This window comes from Mustelus asterias, chromosome 11 (genome assembly GCF_964213995.1).
Source record: "Mustelus asterias chromosome 11, sMusAst1.hap1.1, whole genome shotgun sequence".
NCBI classification, from domain to species: Eukaryota; Metazoa; Chordata; class Chondrichthyes; order Carcharhiniformes; family Triakidae; genus Mustelus; species Mustelus asterias.
Genome location: NC_135811.1, coordinates 7723485 through 7745808, shown reverse-complemented (window position 1 = coordinate 7745808; position 22324 = coordinate 7723485). Strand labels below are relative to the sequence as shown.

The 22324-nt window shown below is 48.0% G+C and overlaps 1 protein-coding gene across 3 annotated transcripts in view; it reads left to right on the top strand.

The window, feature by feature from the left end:
- Nucleotides 1-22324, top strand: part of LOC144500341 (cartilage acidic protein 1-like) — a 377638-nt gene that overhangs the window by 332717 nt on the left and 22597 nt on the right. For all 3 annotated transcript variants that reach the window (XM_078223086.1, XM_078223087.1, XM_078223085.1), the window contains exons 11-12: nucleotides 12006-12148; nucleotides 20372-20414. In XM_078223086.1, coding sequence (XP_078079212.1) covers nucleotides 12006-12148; nucleotides 20372-20414 — 186 coding nt within the window. The remainder of the gene's footprint in view (nucleotides 1-12005; nucleotides 12149-20371; nucleotides 20415-22324) is intronic.

Below are 22324 nucleotides of genomic sequence, written 5' to 3'. Positions count from 1 at the left end.
TCCCAAGTCAGGATGGTGAGTGGCTTGGAGGGGAACTTGTAGTTGACGATGCTCCCATGAGTCTGCTGCCTTTATCCTTCTAAGTGGTTTGTCCTTAATTTGATCTATGTTTTGAGTGTTGCTGGAGCTGCACCCATCCGGGCGAGTGGGGAGTATTCCATCACACTCCTGACTTGTCCCTTGTAGATGGTGGACAGGCTTTGGGGAGTCAGGAGGTGAGTTACTCACCGCAGGATTCCCAACCTCTGATCTGCCGGGGGATCAGAGGCTGGGATCCCCAGTTTGGGTGGGACAATGGCCCTCCTTCTTGTAGCCACAGTAATTATGTGGCTAGTCCAGTTCAGTTTTTGATCAAAGGTAACGCCCAGGATGTTGATAGTGGAGATTCAGCAATTGTAATCCCATTGAATGTCAAGGGGCGATGGTTAGAATCTCTCTTGTTTGTGATGGTCATTGCCTGGCACTTGTGTGGTACGAATGTTATTTGCCACTTGTCAACCCAAGCCTGGATATTGTCCAGATCTTGCTGCATTTGGACATGGACTGCTTCAGAATCTGAGGAGTCGTGAATGATACTGAACGTTGTGCAGACAGAAGGAAGCCATTTGGCTGAAAGAACACTCTTGGGGATTGGGGGGAGCAGGGGCATGTGGGTGGAGACCCTGGCAAACCCTCATCATTCAGCCCATGGTGGGCAAGCATTGGATTTCCTTGTTGGGCCCGGAAAGGTTCTTGCTGTAGGTGTGTCTGATTCCTGCTCAGTTTGCTGTTTCCCCACTAATCTCACAAAACTCGAGATAATCCCAACACATGGGAGTCTTGCGGGTTTCTCCTTTCTATCTGCGCTGTTCGCTTGTTAAATTGTTCTGGTGTTTGGTTCAGGGACAGTAAGGCCTGGGTTTGAAAAACAAGCAAAGTTCAGTCAACCTTTTAGCCAGTTAACGTTGGATAGAAGGTGGGTCATGTCTTAGGACATTGGGGAGCAGTTAATAGGTTTCACCTTCTCAGCCATATCCACCATACTACCTCAGTATCTCCCGTCTGTGTCATGACTTCAATCATTGAGGTTGGCCTATTGGAGTATGAACTCCCTGATTAAGGATCCAATTGATGGGCCAGTCAGGGAGTCTTTGCCTTGCACTTAACCAGAGTGTCAGTTCCTCTGACACCCCCCCCCCCCCCCCACCCCCGCCGGAGGTAGACTGCTGACTGCTCGCACTCTGTGTACCACTGTTAAGGTTGTGAATGAAGAGATTTTGGTGAAGGGACTTCTGCCTCTGCACATTTATTACAGTCTGCTCAGCAAGAGAAGGAGGGCCAATGTCCCACCAAACAGCTCCGGCTGAGCGGGTAACCATGATGTCAAGATGGACTGGGGTGGGCACAGTAAGAAGTCTCACAACACCAGATTAAAGTCCAACACGTTTATTTGGTAACATGAGCTTTCGGAGCGTTGCTCCTTCATCAGGTGAGTGAGAGTTGTCTTCACAAACAGGGCATATACAGACACACTCTCAATTTACAAGATAATGGTTGGAATGCGAGTCTTTACAGGTAATCAAGTCTTTACAGGTGCAGACAATGTGAGTGGAGAGAGGGTTAAGCACAGGTTAAAGAGATGTGTATTGTCTCCAGACAGGACAGTTAGTGAGATTTTGCAAGGCCAGGCAAGTCGTGGGGGTTACAGATAGTGTGACATGAACCCAAGATCCCGGTTGAGGCCGTCCTCATGTGTGCGGAACTTGGCTATCAGTTTCTGCTCGGCGATTCTGCATTGTCGTGTCGCCTTCATGTCATGTAACCTGTACTTAAACCTCTCTCCACTCGCATTGTCTGCACCTATAAAGACTTGATTACCTGTAAAGACTCGCATTCCAACCATTATCTTGTAAAGTGAGTCAGTGTCTATGTATGCTCTGTTTGTGAAACACAACTCTTCACTCACCTGAAGAAGGAGCAGTGCTCCGAAAGCTCGTGCTACCAAATAAACCTATTGGACTTTAACTGATGTTGTGAGACTTCTTACTGAGCGGGTAACACCACTGGCTCTGAATGAGAAGGCACAAGACCCACTCCAGGAACTGGAGCACGTGATCTCGGCTGACAGACACTCCGATGCAGTGCTGAGGAAGCACTGCGCTTGTCCAAAGCTGCCATCTTTCAGACGAGACATTAAACCATTTGCCCTCCCAGTTGCGTGGGAAGATCCTGTGGCACTAATTTGAAGAGGAACAGGGGTGTTCTCGAAGTGCCCTGGCCAATATGTTTCTGTCCGTCAACACCACTAAAACACAGCAACTGGCCATTTACCTCATTGTTCTTCGTGGGATCTTGCTATGCGTAGATCAGCTGCTGTTTTTGCCTACAAACAAATGGCAACCGCACTTCGAGAGCACTTCATTGACTGAGAAACATTGTGGGAGACCCACAGCTGGGGTAAAGGTGTTGTCTATATGCACACTTCACCTGTGCCATCTGTCCCCACCTAGCCATCTGGGTGCCTCAATTCAAAACCCCCTCCACGGAATGTCAGCCTTTGTCAGTCTGGACTTCTTCTTATTAATACGTACTTCAGGTGACTTGTAAAGCCACATCTACCTAGCTGGCTTGGGTAAAAGTCACTCACACTAATAACACCACTCAAAGGAATACTTGGTTTGTGGAATATAGGTTTAAGGTGCGTGGGGAAAAGATTCGAGGAGATGTGCGAGGTAAGTTTTTTTTCACAAAGAGTGGTGAATATCTGGAACGCGCTGCCCGGGGAGGGGGTGGGAGCAGGTACAATAGTGGCATTTAAGGGGCATCTAGATGAATACATGAATAGGATGGGAATGGAAGGATATGGACGCCGTAAGTGCATACGGTTTTAGTTTAGGCAGGCAGCATGATCGGCACAGGCTTGGTGGGCCAAAGGGCCTGTTCCTGTGCTGTTCTGTTCTTTATTCTTTGAGAGTATCGGCCATTATTTCTCCCTTAGCCGACACCGGTCAAAAAATACCTTTCATGTTCATTTTTGAGAATCTTGCTGCAGACAAAATGGCTGCCATTTTTTCCCAACATAACAACAGACTCAAAGGGCGGGATTTTCCAGCCCCGCACTTGCCCCAAAACCAGAAAATCCCACCCGAGGTTAACGGACCTTTGCATGGTCCGCCCCCCCCACCCGCTACGATTCCCATGGCGGATGGAACAGGAAAATTCCGCTCAAAGTCTACAAAATTTTCTATGTTATTTCAGAGGGGACACGATTAGCCACCATGTCAATTGTTCATTATCTTGGGATATGGCCACCATTGGTAAGGTCAGTATTTATTGTTCAATTCCTAGTTCTGCCTTGAGAATGTGGACCTTCTTCTTGAATCGTTGCCGCCAGTGTGGTGAGATTGCGTCCACAGATCCGTTCGATCAGGAGTTCCAGGATTCTGATCCAGCAACAGTGAAGGAATGGTGAATACATTTCCAAGTCAGGATGGTGTGCGGCTTGGAGGGGGTCCTGCAAGCGGTGGTGTTCCCATGTGTCTACTGCCCCTTGTCCTTCTAGATCATAGAATCATGGAATCTACAGCACGGAGACAGGCCCTTCGGCCCAAACTGGTCCATGCCGACTAAAATACCCATCTAAGCTAACCCCATTTGCCTTCATTTGGCCCATATCCCTCTAAACCTTCCCTATCCATGTATCCGTCCAAATGCCTATTAAATGTTGTCAATGTCCCTGCCTCAACCACTTCCTCCGGCAGCTCATTCCACACGCGTACCACCTCTGTGTAAAAAAGTTGGTCCTCAGGTTCCCATTACCTCTTTCCCCTCTTAACTCAGGGATTTGGGAGGAAGAGTCTTTCTTTCCTTCGCCACTTCATAATTTCCACCTTTTTCCCGTCTAAAATCCTCCGTCGGTTCCCATGGAGACAAAGAACAAAGAAAATTACAGCACAGGAACAGGCCCTTCGGCCCTCCAAGCCTGCACCGACCATGCTGCTCGACTTAACTAAAACCCCCTACCCTTCCGGGGACCGTATCCCTCTATTCCCATCTCATTCATGTACTTGTCAAGACGCCCCTTAAAAGTCACTACCGTATCCGCTTCCACTTCCTCCCCCGGCAACAACTTCCAGGCACCCACCACTCTCTGTGTAAAGAATCTGCCTCGTACATCTCTTTTAAACCTTGCCCCTCACACCTTAAACCTGTGCCCCCTAGTAATTGACTCTTCCGCCCTGGGAAAAAGCTTCTGACTATCCACTCTGTCCATGCCTCTCATAATCTTGTTGACTTCTACCAGGTCTCCCCTCAACCTATATCGTTCCAGTGAAAACAAACCAAGTTTCTCCAACCTCTCCTCATCGCTAATGCCCTCCATACCAGGCAACATCCTGGTAAATCTTTTCTGTACCCTCTCCAAAGCCTCCACATCTTTCTGGTGGTGTGGCGACCAGAATTGAACACTATATTCCAAGTGCGGCTTAACTAAGGTTCTATAAAGCTGCAACACGACTTGCCAATTTTTAAACTCAATGCCCCGGCTGATGAAGGCAAGACGTGGTGCCGTTCCAGGTGAATGAAGATTATTCACATTCCCGTTTTGGCGGACTCAGTCGTTTCTCCCTGTTGGTAAATACCGTTGTAATATTCTCGAGCAATACACAAGACAGATTTTTACTGCACTGTTTTACATAGAGAAACCATCCATCTTACGCAAGATAGATGAATTCGATGGAGGAGTTAAAAATTATTGATGGCGGTCTCATAAATCCGCTTCTCCCCCTCAGAAAAATCTGACAAGCCCTCGTAAAAAGACAAAATTGAGGTATAAATTATTTTTATGAAGTATTAAATAACAGTAACAGACAGCCAAAGCTGCATGTTTTATTGTGATAAAATAAATGTGTGAAGTGCCACTATACTTTGAACATGTATTAGTCACTGCACTTGACGTAGGCCTCTACTTGGCAGTCTCTCTCGATTCTGTTCTCTCTCTGTTCCAAACATTTTTGTCTTCCTCCTTCATCTACCCTGCTTTTTTTTTCATTCCTGGGAGGTGGGCATCACTGGCTCGGCCAGTATTTGTTGCCCATCCCTAATTGCCCCTGGAGAAGGTGATGGTGAGCTGCCTTCTTGAACCGCTGCAGTCCATGGGCGGGACATTCTGGCCACGCTCGCCCCAAGACCAGAAAATCCCACCCGAGGTCAACGGACCTTAAATGGTCCTGTCCCGTCCCCCTACAGTTTCTGTGGCGGGTGGAACGGGAAAATTCCGCCCCGTGTGGTGTAGGTACACCCACAGTGCTGTTAGGGAGGGAATTCCAGGATCTTGGCCTAGAGACAGTGAAGGAACGGCCGATATATTTCCAAGTCAGGATGGTGAGTGGCTTGGAGGGGAACTTGCAGATGGTGGTGCTCCCAGGTATCTGCTGCCCCTTGGTTTAGATGGTGCTGTCAAAGGAGTTCTGCTCACTTCTTTCAACCTCTTTCCCTTAAGCTCCAGTCAAACCGTCAAAAATGTCCCTCCTCCCTCCACCCATCTCTCACTTGTTGAAATCGAGACTCATTATTTGCTCTTGATCTTCCAGGACCTGAGAAGCTGTGAAATTCCTCAATTCTCTCAGTTTCCTCTTCCTCTTTCATTCAATAGGTTTTGTAAATTCACAAGTTCGGTCTGACCAAAACCACTCCTTAATTTAGTAAGGAGTCTCACAACACCAGGTCAAAGTCCAACAGGTTTATTTGGGATCACGAGCTTTCGGAGCGCTGCTCCTTCATCAGGTGAGTGGAGAGGTAGGTTTCACAAACACGGAATATAGAGGCAAAGACACAATTGCAAGATAATGGTTGGAATGCGAGTCTTTACAGGTAATCAAGTCTTTACAGGTACAGACAGTGCGAGTGGAGAGAGGGATAATCACGGGTTAAAGAGGTTTGAATTATCTTAAGCCAGGACAGTTAGTCGGATTTTGCAAGCGCAGGGTAAATGGTGGGGGTTACAGGTAGTGTGCCATGGACCCAAGATCCCGGTTGAGGCCGTCCTCATGCGTGCTCACACTCCGAGGACGTGCAGGTTAAGTTGATTAGCCTTGCTAAATTGCCCCTTAATGTCCCGGGATGTGTAAATTAGAGGGATTAGAGGGGTAAATATATGGGGTGACAGGGATAGGGCCTGGTGGGATTGTTGTCGGTGCAGGCTCGATGGGCCGAATGGCCTCCTTCGGCACTGTAGGGATTCTATGATTTCTATGATTTCAATAGCACCTCTGACAGTGCAGCACTCCCTCAGTACTGACCCTCTGACAGTGCAGCACTCCCTCAGTACTGACCCTCTGACAGTGCAGCACTCCCTCAGTATTGACCCTCTGACAGTGCGGCACTCCCTCAGTACTGACCCTCTGACAGTGCAACACTCCCTCAGTACTGACCCTCTGACAGTGCAGCACTCCCTCAATACTGACCCTCTGACAGTGCGGCACTCCCTCAGTACTGACCCTCTGACAGTGCAGCATTCCCTCAGTACTGACCCACTGACAGTGCAGCACTCCCTCAGTACTGACCCTCTGACAGTGCAGCACTCCCTCAGTACTGACCCTCTGACAGTGCAGCACTCCCTCAGTACTGACCCTCTGACAGTGCAGCACACCCTCAGTACACCGCTATTGGAATCTTGTGCTCAAAGCCTGGATTGGGATTGGAACCCAGAGCCTTGAGAGAGCTGTCAATGGATCCACAACTGACGCCGAAGGAGCAATGGAGATCAGGGGGCAGAATCAGAGGAGCGCAGATATCTCAGGGGGCTGTGCGGCTGGGGAGAGGTTACAGGGCTGGGGGAGTGAGGGACAAAGGAGCCCGAGGATGAGAACTTTGAAACCAGAACATTGGTTGACCAAGTGTGGGTATGGAACAGAGGGCACAGGGTGACGTGTGATTGGGGCTCAATGTGTATTATCACACACACTGCGGAGTTTGGATTACCTCAAGCTCACAGGAGTGTGTCAGGGAGTTGTCTCAAAGTTACTCCATCATTACAGAGCTGACCATGACCATGGTGTCACAGCAGTAGAGAAAGAAAACAATTTCCATCTCAAATATTACACTGGGCGCCATATAGTGTCGCAGGTATGTAACTGGACGTGTAATCCAGTACCTCGTCTCTGAGGCATGGACTGCCTGGTTCTGACATGAGCAGTTGGGCAGATTCCATGTGAGACACATTTGAATCATCATAGGCGTAGAACTATAGAATCGCTACAGCACAGAAAGAGGTCATTTAGCCCATCGAGTCTGCACTGACTCTCTGAAAGAGCATATACTCCAAGCCCTCCCCTCCACGCTATCTCTGTAACCCTGTGCATTTACTGTGGCCTAGCCTACACATCAGATGGGAGGACAAAGGGCCCAACACCTAAGATTCTTCGAAGAGCAGAAATGCCTGGAATTGAAGCACTCGGCATTACAGCCTAGCTCGGATGAAGTGGACATGTAGCACGCGTGACTGACTAAAAACCCCAGAGCGGTCATTCATTCACAAAATTTACTTGGACACCACCTTAAACTTGGACACCACCACCCGCAGAGCAGGCTCGAAGAGCCGAATGGCCTACTCCTGCTTCTAGTTTCTACGTGAGGCAAGTCAAGATTAAGGACTCCTTGAAGGAAGTGTGGTGTGTCCACCACAGACTGGGAGAAAAATGCACAAGAAAGAAGTTCTCAAGCGGTGGTGGTGTTTACTCCGAAGAGGCAGCAAGACACCAACTAAAAAGACTGGACAGTCCCAATAAAAACCAGATGATTGACCTTGCCCAGGCTGTGGAAAGTCACGCAAGGTCTTCAGTCAGAGTCCATGGTGGAATGCGCAATCCATACATGCGAGAAACAGCCATCTTTGAGAATGAATGGAACCCAATGATAATGTGTCGGCCAGAATGCGATATTCATCATCTCATCACAGCAGTTTGAGAATTTACAGACAGTTAAATATTCTAGCAATAACAAAAAACTGATATCGGTAAGTTGTAAATTTATCAGATTGTCATAGTAACACAACCGGTTCAATTCAATGCTTTTGGGAGGTAAATGCTTATCTGGTCTGGCCTATATCTGACTCAAGTCCCAATCTGGCTCACTGGCCTAGCAAGCCACTCCATTGTATCATCAAGTACAAGTCACTGGGCAAGAATCGTGGAATCTTCCAGCAAGTGTCATTCAGCCCAAGTTACCAGGTTTCCGAGCAGCCGAAGGCTCCTTCAACAGCACCTTCCAAAGCTGATAACTCTACCACCTAGAGGGACCAAGAGCAGCAGACACAAGGGAACACCACTACCTGCAAGTTCCCTTCCAAGCTACCTGCCTCCCTGCCTCGGAAATATATTGCCGTTCATTCACCGTCGCTGGGGCAAAATCCTGGAATTCCCTCACTAACAGCACTGTGGATGTACCTACAGCACATGGACTGCAGCATTTCACTTTTGTAGCAAGTCGTCGGAGGCAGAAGTCCCTTCACCAAAATCCCTTTATTTACAAGTCTGACAACAGCATACAGAGTGCTTTCAGTCAGCTGTCTACACTAGGAGTCCCAGAGGAACTGACACGCCTGGTTCAGTACAAAGCAAGAGGCTCCCTGATTGGCCCATCAATTTGGCCCTTAATCAGGGAGTTCACATTCTAACAGGCCCACCTCAATTGCCTGATTCAAGTCGTTACAACCTTCAATTATGATGGGCAATAACTGCTGGCCTTGTCAGCGGTTCTCATATCTCACGAATGAATCATTTAAAAACGCAAATGGCAGCGTTGCCAGGGACGCCCTCAGGTAGAGAATGAACAATAACATTCTCAGGTTGCCGTTGGAGACTTGGAGAAATCACAAGAGTTGTGGTTTCCCGCGCTGTGACAATACGGAACCAAACTGTCTATCCCGAATGAAAAACTGTCACGAGAAAGAATGGAATTTTCAGTCCACCAGTACAACATATTAATAAAGGCACGATCCTTAATTTTCACCCTCGCATAATGTCCGACAAACATCTGGGTTGGAAAAGGTTATTTTAATCAGCGATGAGGTACTTCAAAGGTTGTTTGTGTACAGTGCGGACTTTAATCTGAAAACACACACAAGCTATTTTCCACATGAATGAATTTGTTATGTTATGAATTTAGGGAGTCGAATGATTGTTTCAAGAAGTCGGGATGTTCTGCGTGTTGCTATGCGTGCATTGTTTTCATCGGTCATCCCGAAGTGGGGATGAAGGTGGCTGGGGAAGGGAGGTGACCAGCCCGAGCCCGTGCTCATGGGGAGCTCTGGGTTGCCTTTGGCCGCAAGGCAAGGGCGGAGAATGTAAACAGCACCAGCAAAACAACATCTGGTTGTGGTCACCGCGCCGTGCTGTTCCAGGGAGATTCAGAGCTGTCAAGAGTTAGCTGGGAAGTATTGTCCTCCAAAGCAAACAGTGCAAATTATCATTGGATGGAGAAGGAGGGAGATGAAGAGTCTGATCTGATGTGTCTATACTCAGTTGGGCATGGAGGCCATTTCCACAGGCACTTCTCTGAGTCCAGATGTTGGGAGACTAGCATCTGTGAGATGCTCTTGTTGCCTCTATTCTCTTACTCCAAAGCCTGTGAAAAAGTGTTTCTATGGCTCTTTAAGTTGGTTTGTGTATCCTTCGTTATAATATTAACTGTGCTGGACTCACACGGGTTAAGCAATACCTCAGTGTTAAAATTCCCATCCTCCATGTCCTCACAACCCCCTCCTTTATCTCTGCATTCCCCTCCAGTCCCATCACCCTCCAAGATCTCTGTGCTCCTCAAATTCCTGCATCTCTGATTCTAATCACTCCACCATTGCCTTCAGCTATCTGGGTGTTATGTTCTGGAATTCCCCCCCTAAACCTCTGTACCTCCTTACATCCAACTCTTCCCCTTTAAGACGCTCCTGGATGGGATTTTATGGCCTCGCTCGTCCCAGAACTGGAAAATCCTGCCTGAGGTTAACGGACCTTTCTGTGGTCCGCCCCTCACCCTCTACGATTCCTGCGGCGGGCGGGACAGTAAAATTCCAACTTCTGTATTTGGCTAAGCTTTTGGTCACCTGTCCCAGTAATAGCGCGATGTGACTTCATGTCAGATTTTGCTTGGTGATTTCCCCAATGAAATGCATTTATTACCACTGTAATTACCATGTTAAAGGTGTTATAAATGTAAGTTGATTTACATCATAAGACCATAAGAAATAGGAACAGGAGGAGGCCATTCAGCCCTTCAAGCCTGATCCATGAATTACTAAGATCTTGGCTGATCTCACGCTCACTAAATCCACTTTCCTGCCTCAACTCCATAATCCTAATTCCCCAACTGATTAAAAACCTATCAGCCTCAACCTTCAAAATGTTCAAGGACTTGGCGTGCCAAGGGCCTTCACTCTGTTTAAACTCTTAGGCCGGGACCCTACCACCTTGCCCGCCATGGAATTGGCGCGGGTGAGGGTCCGACAACAGAAATCTGCGTTGACCTTGGGCGGGAAATTCCGGTCTCGCCCGAGTGAGGTCATAAAATCCCTGCTCTTAGTGCAGAATTTTCCCATCCCGCCTGCCACGGGAATTGTAGAGGCAGGGGGCGGGCGGACCATGTAATGGTACGTTGACTTCGGGCGGGATTTTCCGGTCTTGGGGCAGGCACGACTGGAAAATCCCGCCCTTAGTGATAATATTCAACACATGATTATAGTCCAGTCCCTTTCTCTCTGTAACATTAATGGGTCACAAATGAGGAGAGGCAGGTAACAGCTCAACAAGCACCTTCCTGTGTAGAAATTCAAAATGAGTGGCTGCCACGTTTGGAAATGCAATGCCCAGAGTGTATGACTTTGATTGTGTCTCTCTGCACCACTTGTTGTCCTGTTGGGTCTGATGCTGGCTGTGTTTTTAGTGAGCACGGGGTAATTCCACATTACAATCAAAAGAGAAAATGCTGGAAAATCTCAACAGGTCTGGCAGCATCTATAAGGAGAGAGTTGGGGAGGTGGTGGCCTAGTGGTATTATCGCTAGACTATTAATCCAGGGATTCTGCTAATGTTCTGGGGACCCAGGTTTGAATCCCACCACAGCAGATGGTGGAATTTGAATTCAATAAATAATATCTGGGATTAAGAACATCAAACAACGCTTACATTCTGAATGAAATCCTAGTGACCAATGGACAGAGATAGAGATATGCAGCAGAACCGAGAGAGAGGGGAGACAGATACACATATAGAGACAGAAAGAGAGCGATGGAGACAGAGAACTATGATGTGGAGATGCCGGCGTTGGACTGGGGTAAACACAGTAAGAAGTTTAACAACACCAGGTTAAAGTCCAACAGGTTTATTTGGTAGCAAAAGCCACTGCTATCAAATAAACCTGTTGGACTTTAACCTGGTGTTGTTAAACTTCTGACAGAGAACTACACAGGGATATACTGATGACCGTGAAACCATTGTCGATTGTCGGAAAAACCCATCTGGTTCACGAATGTCCTTTAGGGAAGGAAATCTGCCGTCCTTACCTGGTCTGGCCTGCATGTGACTCCGGAGCCACAGCAATGTGGTCGACTCTTAATTGTACCCCCCGGGCAACTAGGGATGGGCAATAAATGCTGGCCCAGCCCCAGCGAAGCCCACATCCCATGAATGAATAAACAAAAAATGAAAAGAACTGACGTAGAGCTTTGACAAAGGGTCATCTGGACTCGAAACGTCAGCTCTTTTCTCTCCCCACAGATGCTGCCCCGACCTGCTGAGATTTTCCAGCATTTTCTCTTTTGGTTTCAGATTCCAGAATCCGCAGTAATTTGCTTTTATCCACATCACAATCACTCCCCCTGTACCCCTTGCCCGTGCCAAACCCACCATTTTCAGGCCACTTCCAATATTGCAGCTCGAATCTCTTCAGCTTTACGTGCTGGAGAATTCCAAACTCTGGTTCGAAAGGTGGGTAACCTGGTACAATCTTTACTCACACCACAAACTCCTCGACAGGTAAGGACATCGCCACACACCTGGAGGTGACCTGGCCAGGTGGAATATTCACCTCGCGTGCTGTTTCCCTCAGTGAAATGAACTCCACCATAGAGATCCCATACCCCGAACAGGAAGGTCGAACTCGGAATCTGGAAATTGAGGTATGTGACCAGTTGGAATAAAGTTTATTTATTAGTCACAAGTAAGGCTTACATTAACACTGCAATGAAATTACCGTGAAATTCCCTTAGTCGCTACAGTCCGCGCCTGTTCGGGCCAATGCACCCTAACCAGTACGTCTTTCAGAATGTGGGAAGAAATTGGAACATTCAGAGGAAACCCACGCAGACACGGGGAGAACGTGCAAACTCCACACAGACAGTGACCCAAGCCGGGAATCAAACCCGGGTCCCTGGCACTGTGAAGCCATGATGTGGAGATGCCGGCGTTGGACTGGGGTAAACACAGTAAGAAGTTTAACAACACCAGGTTAAAGTCCAACAGGTTTATTTGGTAGCAAAAGCCACACAAGCTTTCGAGGCTCTGAGCCCCTTCTTCAGGTGAGTGGGAATTCTGTTCACAAACAGAACTTATAAGACACAGACTCAATTTACATGAATAATGGTTGGAATGCGAATACTTACAACTAATCCAGTCTTTAAGAAACAAAACAATGGGAGTGGAGAGAGCATCAAGACAGGCTAAAAAGATGTGTATTGTCTCCAGACAAGACAGCCAGTGAAACTCTGCAGGTCCACGCAACTGTGGGAGTTACAAATAGTGTGACATAAATTCTGATTCTAGGATCGCATGATAAAGACTCAGGAGGAAAAAAGCAGAAATATTTATGTGAAATAGTGTGACATAAACCCAATATCCCGGTTGAGGCCGTCCTTGTGTGTGCGGAACCTGGCTATCAGTTTCTGCTCCGCGACTCTGCGCTGTCGTGTGTCGCGAAGGCCGCCTTGGAGAACGCTTACCCGAATATCAGAGGCCGAATGCCCGTGACCGCTGAAGTGCTCCCCAACAGGAAGAGAACAGTCTTGCCACCATCCCACCATCAGGCTCACCATAGACTACTCTCCGGAATCGGTTGCATTCTTGGACACGCGCATCTCCATTAAGGACGGTCACCTCAGCACCTCACTGTACCGCAAGCCCACGGATAACCTCACGATGCTCCACTTCTCCAGCTTCCACCCTAAACACGTTAAAGAAGCCATCCCCTCCGGAAGGCCGCTGCCCTCGACTTGACATGTATGCCCAAGCCGTCAGGAGGTGCGTCAACACCAAATTCATCAGCCGCACTCACAAGACAGCCCCGAACATCACCCAAGCACAACGTAACGCCATCCACGCTCTCAAGACCAACCGCAACATTGTCATCAAACCAGCAGACAAAGGAGGGGCCATCGTCATACTGAACAGAACGGATTACTGCAAAGAAGTGTACCGACAACTCAACAACGAGGAACACTACAGACAGTTACCTGCAGATCCGACCAAAGAACACACCCGTCAACTCAACACTCTGATCAAGACCTTTGATCCGGACCTTCAGAACACCCTCCGTGCTCTCATCCCACGTACTCCCCGCGTTGGAGATCTCTACTGCCTCCCGAAGATACACAAGGCAAACACACCCGGCCGTCCCATCGTATCGGGCAATGGGACCCTGTGCGAGAACCTCTCCGGCTATGTCGAGGGCATCCTGAAACCCATTGTACAAAGAACCCCCAGCTTTTGTCGCGACACGACGGACTTCCTACAGAAACTCGGCACACATGGAGCAGTTGAACCAGGAGCGCTCCTCGTCACAATGGATGTCTCAGCACTCTACACCAGCATCCCCCATGACGATGGCATTGCTGCAACGGCCTCAGTGCTCAGCGCCAACAACTGCCAGTTTCCAGATGCAATTTTACATCTCATCCGCTTCATCCTGGACCACAATATCTTCACCTTCAACAACCAGTTCTTCATCCAGACACACGGAACAGCCATGGGGACCAAATTTGCACCTCAATATGCCAACATCTTCATGCACAGGTTCGAACAAGACTTCTTCACCGCACGGGACCTTCAACCGGTGCTATACACTAGATACATCGATGACATTTTCTTCCTTTGGACTCATGGTGAACAATCACTGAAACAACTCTATGATGACATCAACAAGTTCCATCCCACCATCAGGCTCACCATAGACTACTCTCCGGAATCGGTTGCATTCTTGGACACGCGCATCTCCATTAAGGACGGTCACCTCAGCACCTCACTGTACCGCAAGCCCACGGATAACCTCACGATGCTCCACTTCTCCAGCTTCCACCCTAAACACGTTAAAGAAGCCATCCCCTACGGACAAGCCCTCCGTATACACAGGATCTGCTCGGATGAGGAGGATCGCAACAGACACCTCCAGACGCTGAAAGATGCCCTCATAAGAACAGGATATGGCGCTAGACTCATTGATCAACAGTTCCAACGCGCCACAGCGAAAAACCGCACCGACCTCCTCAGAAGACAAACACGGGACACAGTGGACAGAGTACCCTTCGTTGTCCAGTACTTCCCCGGAGCGGAGAAGCTACGGCATCTCCTCCGGAGCCTTCAACATGTCATTGATGAAGACGAACATCTCGCCAAGGCCATCCCCACACCCCCACTTCTTGCCTTCAAACAACCGCACAACCTCAAACAGACCATTGTCCGCAGCAAACTACCCAGCCTTCAGGAGAACAGTGACCAAGACACCACACAACCCTGCCACAGCAACCTCTGCAAGACGTGCCGGATCATCGACACAGATGCCATCATCTCACGTGAGAACACCATCCACCAGGTACACGGTACATACTCTTGCAACTCGGCCAACGTTGTCTACCTGATACGCTGCAAGAAAGGATGTCCCGAGGCATGGTACATTGGGGAAACTATGCAGACGCTGCGACAACGGATGAATGAACACCGCTCGACAATCACCAGGCAAGACTGTTCTCTTCCTGTTGGGGAGCACTTCAGCGGTCACGGGCATTCGGCCTCTGATATTCGGGTAAGCGTTCTCCAAGGCGGCCTTCGCGACACACGACAGCGCAGAGTCGCGGAGCAGAAACTGATAGCCAGGTTCCGCACACACAAGGACGGCCTCAACCGGGATATTGGGTTTATGTCACACTATTTCACATAAATATTTCTGCTTTTTTCCTCCTGAGTCTTTATCATGCGATCCTAGAATCAGAATTTATGTCACACTATTTGTAACTCCCACAGTTGCGTGGACCTGCAGAGTTTCACTGGCTGTCTTGTCTGGAGACAATACACATCTTTTTAGCCTGTCTTGATGCTCTCTCCACTCCCATTGTTTTGTTTCTTAAAGACTGGATTAGTTGTAAGTATTCGCATTCCAACCATTATTCATGTAAATTGAGTCTGTGTCTTATAAGTTCTGTTTGTGAACAGAATTCCCACTCACCTGAAGAAGGGGCTCAGAGCCTCGAAAGCTTGTGTGGCTTTTGCTACCAAATAAACCTGTTGGACTTTAACCTGGTGTTGTTAAACTTCTTACTGTGAAGCAGCAGTGCTAACCACTGTGCTACCGTGCCACCACGTCTCTATCTGGGTCTATTGTCACTCTCTCTGCTCCTGCGTGTCTCTGAGCGGGATTCTCCGCTCTCGTCCAGAGCGGGACACCTTCCCAGCGGGAATGCAGAATTTGGTGTTTCAGCCGAAAATCTGGGTGGTCAAGAAGGCATACGGCATGCTTGCCTTCATCAGCCGAGGCATTGAGTTTAAAAGTTGGCAAGTCATGTTGCAGCTTTATCGAACCTTAGTTAGGCCGCACTTGGAATATAGTGTTCAATTCTGGTCGCCACACTACCAGAAGGATGTGGAGGCTTTGGAGAGGGTACAGAAAAGATTTAACAAGATGTTGCCTGGTATGGAGGGCATTAGCTATGAGGAGAGATTGGAGAAACTTGGTTTGTTCTCACTGGAGCGACGGAGGTTGAGGGGCGACCTGATAGAAGCCTACAAGGTTACGAGGGGCATAGACAGAGTGGATAGTCAGAAGCTTTTTCCCCAGGGTGGAAGAGTCAATTACTAGGGGGCACAGGTTTAAGGTGCGAGGGGCAAGGTTTAAAGGAGATGTACGAGGCAGGTTTTTTACACAGAGGGTGGTGGGTGCCTGGAACCCGTTGCCGGGGGAGGTAGTGGAAGCGGATACCATAGTGAGTTTTAAGGGACGTCTTGACAAATGCATGAATAGGATGGGAATAGAGGGATATGGTCCCCGGAAGGGTAGGGGTTTTAGTTTAGTCGGGCAGCATGGTCGGTGCAGGCTTTCTTTGCTCTTTGTTCTCTGAAGGATTAGAAAGTTGTTTGTTTCTCATTTGCTGTAATTAACTATAACGACTAAATTTTCTGTATGAATCAACAGAACACCCTGCAATGCTGGGCGCTGCATTGAGTTCTCACTCATGCACAAGTTATTAAAGCTTGGAATTTGAGTACTCTAGGTTTAAGTGTTTTTGTACCCAAAGCTGATGACACTCGGTCTCTATTGCTCTCTGTGTCTCTATACGTGTATCTGTCTCCCCTCTCTCTCGGTTCTGCTGCATATCTCTATCTCTGGCCTCCAGGTTTTCATTAAGAATGTGTAAGTGTGGTTTGATGTCTTTAATTGACAAGTTCCTGAAATTCTGCAAAGAACAATTCAGTAAAAGGCGCTGTGTCTTCAACACCACAGCTGGACAGATGCCAGATAATCCAAACGTGCCGGCAAAGCATGTTTCCTATTTGTGATGCCAATCGTCAGGGGCAAAGCAACTGGGAACCGGGTAAAACTCACCACCCTCCGCCTTCACGAAGTGCATCAACCTTGATAAACATCACCTCGGGCCCCAGTGCTAACTTCAGTCCGCCCCTTCACCCATTCCGAGGAGAGGGTTCCTCTTAGTGTCAAGTGAGGTACTGGGTTCTTCCCAGTCGGTAGTTTAAGACTGAACAATACATTTCACAGAGTTTTCACATCCAGTGGCACTTATTTTAACCTCCCACGATTAGCCTCATTTATCCTGTTTTACAACCCACCAGGTTTAGACCTCAATGGGTTGGTGGGTGTGAAATGGGACATTTGACTCAGTCCCAACTGGTCATCCCAGGATAACTTGGATAGACGTTACCACCTCCAACCCGCCACCCCATCCCACTGTTGTCTCCCTCGGGCAAGTTTATCCTCCAGCCATCTCCCCCCCCCCCCCCCCCCCCCCCCCCGCCCCCACAAGTTTATCCTACCAGATAAAAGCAAATTACTGCAGATGCTGGAATCCAAAACCAATCTCAGGAGGTCTGACAGCGTCTGTGAGGAGAGAATAGAGCCAATGTTTTGAGTCTGGATGACCCTTCATCAGAGCTAACGAATAAAAAATAGGGTGATATTTATAATGTATAGATGAGGCAGGGGGATGGGGGGGTGTTAATTGACAAAGGTGCTGTGGACAGAAAGATAAAGGGAACATAAATGGTGGTGATCATGGCTAAGAAGGGTGCTAATAGTGGCCATTAAGAGATCAGAATGTGTAAATGGCAGAAAAAAGGTAAGCAGAGTGTCAAAGGACAACCTGAGACATGTAGCTTTCCAGCCCTCTAGTGGAGTGGAGGAGGGTAGAGAAAGATGGAAAGAAATGAAATTATGGAATAAATAAAAATATTTTTAATTAGATAAAATGAAAGGAAATGGGGTGAAGGTGAAATCATAGAAACCCTACAGTGCAGAAAGAGGCCACTCGGCCCATCGAGTCTGCACCGACCACAATCCCACCCAGGCCCTGCCCCCATATCCCTACATATTTACCCACTAATCTACGCATGTCAGGACTCTAAGGGGCAATTTTTTAACCTGGCCAATCGACCTAACCTGCACATCTTTGGACTGTGGGAGGAAACTGGAGCTCCCGGATGAAACCCACGCAGACACGAGGAGAATGTGCAAACTCCACACAGACAGTGACCCGAGCCGGGAATCGAACCCAGGTCCCTGGAGCTGTGAAGCAGCAGTGCTAACCACTGCGCTACCGTGCCACCTGTGGAGAAGAGAGTTTACGCTCTGAAGTTGTTTAATTCAATGTTCAGTCCAGAAGTCTCTCCACAAACGCTGTCAGACCTGCTGAGATTTTCCAGCATTTTCCATTTTTGTTTCAGATTCTGGACGTGGAGAGGACATTTCCACTAGTAGGAAAATCTAGAACCAGTGGGCACAACTTCAGGCTAAAGGGATGATCCTTTAAAACAGAGATGAGGAGGAATTTCTTCAGCCAGAGAGTAGTGAATCTGTGGAACTCTTTGCCGCAGAAGGCTGTGGAGGCCGGGTCATTGAGTGTCTTTAAGACAGAGATAGATAGGTTCTTGGTTAATAAGGGGATCAGGGGTTATGGTGAAAAGGCAGGAGAATGGGGATGAGAAAAATATCAGCCATGATTGAATGGCGGAGCAGACTCGATGGGCCGAGTGGCCTAATTCTGCTCCTGTGTCTTATGGTCTTATGGTCCAGCATCTGCAGTAATTTGCTTGTGTCCTCTGTGGCTCTGCCCTCTCCTCTGGGTGAACTTACCCTCCCCACACCCACTCACCTGGATGTGTTACCCCACCCTGTTCATCCCAGGACAGGAAATGTTCCCCCTATCATCCTGACCTGGATTAGAACCAATTTAGACAAATGCAGGGTGTTCTCTTGTTCACCAAACCCAATTATTAGAGTTCAGTCGTGTGTGCTGGTTATGTCACTGGACTAATAATCCAGAGAACAAGAGTTCAAATTCCACCATGAATGTTTGAGAATTTGAATTTGGTTTCAAAAGATCAATTGAGATATAAAATATTGCTGTGTTAATGAGGGGACGATGGGCAGAATTTTCCCAATGCCCTCGCTGTAGTCGGCGGGACAGAAAGTTTTGCGGACAGCACGGTGGCACAGTGAGGGGTGGCACGGTGGCACAATGGTTAGCACTGCTGCCTCACAGCACCAGGGACCAGGGTTTGATTCCCAGCTTGGCTCACTGTCTGTGTGGAGTTTGCACGTTCTCCTCATGTCTGCGTGGGTTTCCTCAGGGTGCTCCGGTTTCCTCCCACGGTCCAAAGATGTGCGGGTTAGGTGGATTGGCCATGCTAAATTGTCCCTTAGTGTCAGGGGACTAGCTAGGGTAAATGCATGAGGTTGTGGGAATAGGGCCTGGGTGGAATTGTGATCGGAGCAGACTCGATGGGCCGAATGGACTCCTTCTGCATTGTAGGATTGTATTTAAAGGTCCTATCTTAAGGCACAGGCAGCTGGGAAATCCTGCCTGATAAATTTTTTGGATTGTCTTAATAACCCAACTGGTGCATTAATGTCCTTTAGGGAGGGAAATGTGCCATCATGTCCCAATCTGGGCCTTTACCTGACCCTGAATGTACTCATTGTGGTTGTCAATGTCTCTCTGAAGTGGCCTTGCAAGCCACCCAGCTTTATCGAAACTATGACCCATGGTTCAAGAGGAAGAGCCGCCAGCACCTTCTCAGGGCTACTCGGTGGCCAATAACATGCCAACGCCTGAGAATGAATATTCTACCGTTTGATTCTAAATTATTTGCCCAGTTTATATTTTGTATCATTGATGTTAAATCTGTTCCTGGCAGTTGTTTGTTTTACAATTATAGCCTTTTAAAAGAAAGACTTTGTCTCTTTAGGGCCTCACCCTTCATCATTCACTTCTCAACAGCCAGGACAAGTGGGCAATCGGCCTACTTTCTAGGCTTCTATTCTGAGGTAGCCACGAGAAGTACTAACATAGTGAATTTGAACTTCAGAATTTTGGGTGTCTTTCCAATGCTTCATCACTCAATCATTTCCTCTGCCCCAAAGTAAAGTAAAAGTAAAGTTTATTTATTCGTGTCACAAGTAGGCTTACATTAACACTGCAATGAAGTTACTGTGAAAATTCCATAATCATCACACTCCGGCGCCTGTTCAGGTAAATTGAGGGAGAATTTAGTATGGCCAATGTAACCTAACCAGCACGTCTTTCAGATTGTGGGAGGAAACCCACGTAGACACGGGGAGAATGTGCAGATTCCACACAGACAGTGATTCAAGCCGGGAATCGAACCCGGATCCCTGGCACTGTGAGGCAGCACTGCTAATCACTGTGCCACCATAGGACAAGGGGGCATGATGGCCATTAACTCCCCCAGCAGCAGCACAGCTGAGATAGGGAAGTTGCTAATGTAAACTTCAAACCTGTACCCTCCGTGTTGCCGTTGTACCCAGACTGATTGGGTCGACTGAACCCAGTAATTAAGCGAAGTGACTGCATTGTGTGACTGAGTTCTGCATCTTTTCTTTCCAGTGTGGGGAAGGCTTCATGTCTGATGGGAATGGTCGCTGTATAGGTGAGTTGGCATGGTTACTTTTATAATCTTTGGCCAGACCCCCAGGTTTTTGGTAAGGTTCAGTTAGGGACCAATAACATTTTCTTTAAATTGGACAAAGTTTGAGATTTAAGACACTTGCTCAGTGAGGAGAACCACACGATTCCAAGGGTTTTGAACAAACAAAAATAAACTTTACTATACAAGGTCAGAAGATAAAACAATTTACAGTAGCTATCTCACACTCTAACATTGAGGGTAAGTATCAGGTACATGCAAATTAACAAACAAACTGGTCGAATACACCACACTACACAATAACTGGCAGATGTGACCAAGAGAGAGTCCATGGATTTCTCAACAACTATCCATGCGTCAGTAAACACTGTGAGTCAACCGGTCTCACTGAAACTCTACCTCATCTGCAAGGGATTCCCATCTCCACCTTTGAAGATCTTGCTTGGGAAGTCACTCCAACTCGGGCAGCATCAACAACAGTTCTCCTCGTAGGGTTTCAATCTCATCTCCTGAGATACTGATCCCCGGGATTCCTGGGTATGTACCAAGCAGCAACTCACAACTCCAGATCTTTGGCAGCACTGAGCAGAACACAACTTCTCCAAAGGGTCCACATCATGGGGCCACCAACCTTCGGCTGCATTCTTGGCTCTTTAGGACTTCTCCTGAGTCCCCTTCAATAACCAGGGCTTCCCCTGAGCCCTCTTCACTTAAAATCTGCAACCCGCATCCCTTTTCCTACTTGGAGCCTGTTTTTCCACATCTCCCTTTTTAACTGAGTTTAACTGGGATCTGCCTCTGTTTCAGACCTGGGACTTTTCCTTTTGGGATGTCCCTGTGTCCCCAGCCTTCCATGGTGCTGTGATCCTGGACACCTGACCTGGATGCCTGCACCTTTTTCCCCTGCTGTGCAGGCACGACCAGCTCACCGCACGGACAACTGACGGAAATGCACATTTGCAATCCCGCTCCCAGTCAGCGCCTGTGCAAACACTCCGAGGTCTGTTGGGAGTGGAGGTTACCAACCTGACATCCAGAACATACCTGACAGCCAGGTTGGGTGAGAACCTTCGGACTTGGTTCACCATTACCCATGAATCTCTGGAGCTTGGTCACATTCCGAGAAAGTGGAAGCTCCTTGATTGCTTTTGTCTGCTGTGAATCAACTCTGACAACAGATGTATCCACAATATAGGAACTAAAAGCAGGAGTAGGCCATTCGGCCCTTCGAGCCTGCTCCACCATTTGTTTTGATCATGGCTAATCATCAAATTCAATATCCTGATCCCTGCCTTCGCCCCCCCCCGCCCCTCCCCCATATTCCTCGATCCCTTTAGCCCCAAGAGCTATATCTAATTTCTTCTTGAAACTACTCAACTACTTCCTGTGGTAGTGAATTCCACACATTCACCACCCTCTGGGTGAAGAAATTTCTCCTCACCTCAGTTCTAAAAGGTTACCCCTTATCCTCAAACAATGACCCCGAGTTCTTGACTCCCCCACTATCAGGAACATTCTTGCTGAATTTACCCTGTCCAAACACAAGGAATTTGACAGCCGGCTGTGAGAATTTACATTTGTTGTTACATGTTCATCTTGTTTCCTGTAGGCGCGGCAACACAGAGTGTCATGTTCCAGATGTGGCCTCACCAACGCTCTATACAATTGCAGCAAAACATCCCTATCCCTATACACAAATCCTCTCGTTGTGAAGGCCAACATACCATTTGCCTTCTTTACTGCCTGCTGTACCTGCACGCTTACTTTCAGCGACAGATGCACGAGGACACCAAGGTCTCGCTGAGTATCCACCTCTCTCAATTTACACCCATTCAAGTAATAATCTGCCTTCCTATTATTGCTACCAAAGTGGATCATCTCACATTTATCCACATTATACTGCATCTGCCAAG